This window comes from Pholis gunnellus, assembly GCF_910591455.1.
Source record: "Pholis gunnellus genome assembly, chromosome: 2".
NCBI lineage: Eukaryota > Metazoa > Chordata > Actinopteri > Perciformes > Pholidae > Pholis > Pholis gunnellus.
Window position 1 is genome coordinate 1310485 of NC_136536.1, and position 6746 is coordinate 1317230.

General features: G+C 42.7%; 1 protein-coding gene across 1 annotated transcript in view; it reads left to right on the forward strand.

Annotated features, from left to right (window-relative positions):
- The first annotated feature begins 348 nt into the window (after positions 1–348).
- The window catches only part of usp11 (ubiquitin specific peptidase 11), a 13419-nt gene continuing 7021 nt past the window's right edge, over positions 349–6746 (forward strand). Inside the window, exons 1-7 of the mRNA XM_079179719.1 lie at positions 349–577; positions 2795–2904; positions 4617–4747; positions 4843–4960; positions 5148–5293; positions 5576–5637; positions 6272–6371. Of these exons, the coding sequence (XP_079035845.1) occupies positions 468–577; positions 2795–2904; positions 4617–4747; positions 4843–4960; positions 5148–5293; positions 5576–5637; positions 6272–6371 (777 nt within the window). The 5' untranslated portion in view covers positions 349–467. The remainder of the gene's footprint in view (positions 578–2794; positions 2905–4616; positions 4748–4842; positions 4961–5147; positions 5294–5575; positions 5638–6271; positions 6372–6746) is intronic.

Genomic DNA, 6746 nt, shown 5'->3' on the forward strand with positions numbered 1-6746 from the left:
ATATGGATATTAATGTTTTTAATACATGTTGGATGAAGGACGCCCCCTAGTGTAGTTACCATGGATGTATACATTTGTTTTTTAATTATCATTTATTTTATGTAGAAATTACTATTTTTTTCTTATCAATGATTTATTTATTTATTTTTACAATGGATGTATACTTTTTTATTAGCATTTATTTATGTATTTATTTTTACCATGAATGTGTAATTCATTTTTTTATGTTTCCATGGATGTATAGAGAGAACCTAGATACGGATGAAGCGCGCCTCAGACCGGAAGTTGTCATCGCCCTACTCTGAACCACTTCCTACTTCCGCAAACACAACAGCTCCGTGTAGCTTCCCCGTTTTATTGGCTGATCAATGCGGTGGTTGACTTCTGCCTTTCTTTACGTCTCCTTTTCTCCATTTAATAATTCTAACAGTTCCGACATTTGATGAGTGATTGATTTTAAACACGTCATGACGGCCAACAGCCGCTGTTCCGCCGCCGAGCCTCCGGGCCTGGAGACCCAGCGGCGGGAGATCGAGTCTCTGCTGCGGGAGTGTGAGCTCCGCGCTGGGGACAGTTGGTGAGAGTCTCACACACACACACACACACACACGCACAGTGACAGGGCTAGCTGTTAGCATCACACGGCTAACTGTTACCTAATGGCTATTAACAGTTATCAACGACAGAGTCGAGGCGCCACGTGTCGTAGGTGTGAGATTATTGGGACCGTTTTTAACGGCTCTGTGTTCGATGTTAGCTCGCGCTAAGCAGACAGACAGACGTTGGTAACTGACTGTTAGCACGTCGATGCTAACGCTAGCCTGTCAACCAGTTGGGATGAGACGTTCAGGGTTGACTCGTAAACTTCCCCTTTTGTTTTTTTTGTGTATGTATATTATACCCTGGCATTCTGTTTATTTATGTTCTTATTTTATTGTGATTGATTGATATGATTTATATCTCTTAGTATTAGATTGTCCATAATATAGAAATTATTTTAAGCTAATTTATACAAACCCCACTCATTTTAATACGTTTTGTTATGAATCTTGGTTGTATTGGAAATCTCTGAAATTAAAAGCTTCAGAATTCGTCCCAAATGTATTCCTGTTAACGTTTCACATCCGGGGCAGAGATGAAAGAAGTATTCTGAACCTTTACTGTAGTACAAGTACTTAAACGTCCCTGTAGAAATACTACACTACAAGTAGAAGGGTTACAAATGGATAAAATATTATTAAGTTTACCATTTTAGTCTCAATTCAAAGGGAAAAATATCATAGAAGTGTGATCTCTTGTCTTTAAACGTGACGCTAATTAAGAACAGAATACATTCTGTAGTGTAAACATGACCGGACAGGTTTCTATTGTCGCCTCTATTCTTTGTTTTTCCTTCCTTCTTTTATTTTCTGTTCACCGTCAACACTTTTATGAATCACAGAATAAAAGCCTCAGTACATTTAGTTTACATTAGCACAGTGTTATAGATGATACAAGGTGTTATAGATTATATAAAGTGTTATAGATGATATAAAGTGTTATAATGTTGGTGTTACTGTTTGTTTGCGTCCTCTTTGATTTGTGTGATTTAGGTTGTAGACGCATGTTCTGATGGTTACAGGAAACCAGACACAGAACAAGATGGAAAGATTGATAGATGATGAAAATACGCAGCTGTGTTTTACATGCTGGTAGGAAGCAAAGTGTTTATCTGTCAGACTGTTCAAATAATAATGAGGTCCAGAACAGAGGAAAGAAGTCTTGTGACTCAGACTCTCTGTGAAATGAAGTGAAAGTAAAACTAAAGCGGTTTAGATTGGATCTGTGGACCAGCTGTGTGTCTCTGTGACGGTTAGTTTGTTTGTGTATAAAAGATGCTCATCTTCATGTTTGAGTCTCAACAGACGGATGAAAACACTGTGAAGCTGAGGAGGTGTTGTTGTTGTTGTTGTGGTCAAATAGTGTGGACTGGTGTTGTTGTGTACATGAGGGTTAACCTCTGTGGAGATCAGCTGAAATAATTTGTTTATTCATTGATAAGCTGAACATTAGAGTTCGGTGATCGTTAAACCACAAAGTGTTTTTTAAATCCACATCTGTTTGTGGTAATTGATTCGTTGTTAAAGCCACTTTTAAAGTTCAGGATTATCACTTTTTCTCTGTCTTATGTGATAGTAAACAAACAGACCGCTTGTTGACGTCACTACGGGCTTTAGGAGATTTTAACGGACATTTTGGGATTCATTTCTGACGTTTTATTGACCAGCAATTAATTAAAAAAAAGAAAAATAGATTGAAGGACAATGAAAAGAACAGTGAGCTGCAGCCCTAAATCCATTCAGCAATTATGAATGCATAAAATAATCACACAAGGAGATCTGCTTTTGACTAACTTAATTCAATTCCCCACAAATGGAACTTTGTTGTTATATAAACAGTCGGTAAAGTCGGTACAACAGGTTGACATCAGTCATAATGAGATCACCACCACTTCACTGTGGTGCTCTCTGAACGACTCATCAATGAGATGAGAACAACGTTTAAAGGTGTTTTCACATCTATAGTTCATGTTAATAGTTTAATGTTAATCTTTGTAATAAATATCCCGTCGATCAATAGTTGTGGATCAGACCGTCAAAAGACAAAAGGTTGTTGTGTGGTATTAATGTGTGTGTGTGTGTGTGTGTGTGTGTGTGTGTGTGTGTGTGTGTGTGTGTGTGTGTGTGTGTGTGTGTGTGTGTGTGTGTGTGTGTGTGTGTGTGTGTGTGTGTGTGTGTGTGTGTGTGTGCTGCAGGTACGTGATGGAGCGTCGTTGGTATGAACAGTGGAAGGAGTTCGTGGAGACCGGAGACCAGAACTCGTCTTCCTTCCCCGGTCAGATCGACAACTCTGAGCTGTTTGAGGGTCAGTGAACGCCTCATGATGTCATCACCTGACACACACAAACAGCACTCCTCAACTTTCCTTCTCTCTTCTATCCCTAAAAACAGCACTTCAAACCAACTGTTTTCTATAATTAGGATAAACTATGGAACAATCCAGGAGTCCATGGAGCTAAATCAGGTCAAAAGTTTGAACGTTCAAGTTGTGGTCTTGAACATTGAAAAATACAGCAATGTATTCAAAATAAAAATAAGTGAATGAAAAGTTTTTTTGGGTTGAATATAATTTTGATTCAGTTCTGGAATTGTTTTCATTTTTCAGTTTTATATTTTATATTTTCAGATTCAAATATTTATTTTTTTTCAGTTTCAAATCCTTTTTTTTTCAGTTCAGACTTTTGACACTGATCTAGCGTGGGGGGCGTGGTATCAACTGGGAGGGGCGTGTCATCATGAGTGACAGCATAGCAAACAACTTCCTCAACCACGTTGCCTTCAGGTAACGTGGGCACCGCGAGAATTATGATTCAACACTTTCTATACACCATATTCACGTGATTCACACATAACGCGGCGTCACTCGCGGGACCATTTATGTTTATTTGTGCTAGCTTCGCAGGAGAGGGGGCGTGGCTTATCGCCCTGAAAGACGTTATCAACTGAGCCCTTTATTCCCTCCATCAACATGGAAGAACCTGTGTTCCTGCTCAGTACTTGTTGTAGAAGTCCCAGAGATCTCGGGAAACTAAACGCCGTCTTGTCTGGTTCATGACATCATAACAAGACGACGAGCAAACAACTTTAAAATATTTGTTTTCTGAATGGGGCTCGGATTGATCGGTGCTATGCTAAGCTAACATTGTAGCAGCTCCACCAACAATCAAATTAACGTTGTCTAGACGTAAATAAAGCAGCGTCTCTTCATTGTTTGTACCGTCTGCTTTACACACATCTCTGCACACAGTCCGGTCTCTACTGACAGGAGGTCTCGTGGAGCTCTGGGTGAACACAGACGGATTCGGTGTTTGTTTCCCCGATTCTGCGTCTCACCGCGTCTGTGCAGAGACTCTGTACGTAATCTACTCGCGTGAAAACGCGGCTTTAGACGTCCTCTCTTTAGAGCCTTTACGTTGTGCTTAGTGATTAAAGTTTCACCTGAAGAAGACGTGAAGCTGTCGGTTCTATTTAGAACACGAAGGGGTGGAGCACGTCGGCCTCTAGTGGCCAGACGTGAGTATTACAACAACACTTTATTTTCACCTGTTCTTCAGTCATAAACACAAGAGACACATATGTAGATCAGACTTAGAAATACTGGTTTATGATTGATGACGTTAGAAATGTGAAATTCTTCTCCTTGATTCTGATTGTACGTTTATTTTACAGGCAGGAGCACATCCAACAATTTAAGATGTGATGAAATATAACTTTATTCATCCTGAAGGAACTTCTTGTGCCAGAGTTTCATTAAAGATTACAAGAGAAGAAGAAGAAGAAACAATAGAATACATATATGAACAATAGAATAACAATTAGAATAGAAGACAGTATCAATAAGAGGAAATAAATAAATAGAACAACAAAGAAAACCAGCTTCAATGGAAACTAAAATATAAAAATAGTTTTGAGTTTGATATATTAAAATGATATTTACCTGAGAACACAAACCTTCACAAAGACTCCCGCTCTCGCTCACGTCCGTCAGTAAGCGTCCACGTGTCTCCTGTTCCTCAGACCTGGACTCGTACCACCTGAAGGAGCGTCTGGTGGAGAACGAGGACTTCACGCTGCTGCCGGCGGAGGCCTGGCACCAGCTGCTGGACTGGTACGGGATGGTGGAGGCTCAGCCGGCGCTGGAGCGCAAGGTACCGTCACCTGACATCTGTCAGCCAATCAGAGCTCAGTGTCTTCATCAATGAGTCCATAACAAGAGAGTGTGTGTGTGTGTGTGTGTCCTCAGGTGGTGGACCTGCCCAGCACTCTGAAGGTGGAGGTCTATCCCGTCGAGATCTTCCTCTGTCTGCATAGCAACATGGAGAACGTCATAACGGCTCAGTTCAGCCGCGCCGACAGCATCCGTGAGTGTGTGTGTGTGTAGATGTGTGTGTGTGTGTGCGTGCGTGTACCTCCAAACATTCTCTCACACGGGACCTCCAGTCCGTCACGATGACATCACATTTCCCCGTCATTGTTAATAAAGTTATATTTGCTCCTCTGCTGTTGAGCGCTCCTCTAACCGCCGTGCTGTGTTGTGACGTTGTGCAGACTCCATCCAGAGGGCGATGTGCGATGCGTTCACGGTGCCTCCGGGCTCAGAGTGCCGTCTGTGGATGAAGAGCTCAGACAGCAGCTGTGAGCGTCTCAGGAACGTCCACGTCAGCGTGTTGGACGCGTGTCTGAGCTCCGGCATGGTGAGAAGAAGCTCCGAGTCTCACTGTCACACACACACACACACACACGTTATCACGTTATGATGATCACTCAGATTCATTCAGCAACGTTCTCAAAGTCACAGGAGAGTTCCTGTGACTCGTCTCTTTACAGCTAACTGTGTGTGTGTGTGTGTGTGTGTGTGTGTGTGTGTGTGTGTGTGTGTGTGTGTGTGTGTGTGTGTGTGTGTGTGTGTGTGTGTGTGTGTGTGTGTGTGTGTGTGTGTGTGTGTGTGTGTGTGTGTGTGTGTGTCTCTCTCTCAGACGGTGATCATGGAGACGAGGAATGCTGATGGTACTTGGCCGAGCTCCAGGCCTCAGATCATGTAAGAAGACTGTCTGTCATTGGTCTTTAATGCTCCTCCTGTTTGTTGCTCCTCCTCCTCCTGTCTCCTCCTCCTCCTGTTTGTTGCTCCTCCTCCTCCTCTTTCCTCTCTGGTCTTGGTGCTTTTTGTATTGATGTCTGGAGGATCAGTGATATGTGTCTCAGAGAGCGTTGTGTTGTGTAGTTGTGTGAGCCGCTGCTCCTCTGATCTCACAGACTGCTTGTATAAACACAGCTGACCACATTCTTCAGTGCGTTTCATGCGTTTATGAAAATAAGAATATCTTGATTTGTTTGATTTCACACCGATGTGACGATTAGAGTCCAGACGGTTTGAGTTCAACGTGAAGCTAAAAGAGAATTTATCTTCAATTCTGCAGCCTTTGCTAGAAAAACAACCAAAAGTTTCTTTAAGTTAAAAGACTGAACGAAGCTTCATTTACAGAGCGGATTTATCAATAAACCACAAAGATGAACTTTGATCTTCATGAAATCTAATGTTCCACTCAAATGATAAAACACATGGAGCCTCCTCCTCCTCCTCCTCCTCCTCCTCCTCCTCCTCCTCCTCCTCCTCCTCCTCCTCATGTAGAGCTGATCTGAGCTCAGTCTCACTCTCTGCTCTGAACCTTCAGGAGGAACTCTGTGGAGGATCAGGACTCGTATCGAGGACAACCGGGAGTCTGTGGCCTCACCAACCTGGGAAACACCTGCTTCATGAACTCTGCTCTGCAGGTAACACACACACACTCACACACACACACACTCTCATTATCATGACCTCTGCCTCTGATTGGCTAGGACGCGTTGCCTTCGTTGGTTTGGTTGAGACACGAGGACATGAGGGTAAGCCAATCAGAGGGCGTGTAGGGCGGGTCATTACGTCACCATCGTAGGAAAGGATCAGACCGTTCTTGGCTTTTTCACAACCAGTGAACAGGAAGTGACCACATCTGGACTGAGGAGGAGTGACGTAGAGACGCCGTATACGTCTCTGGTAGAGACCTGTCAATCACTGTGTAGCCCCGCCCCTAAAGCATCCCCTGCTTTATGGTCTGTTTGACTCTAAATGGACCATCATTTACTAAATGAACATCATGCTGTATTGAA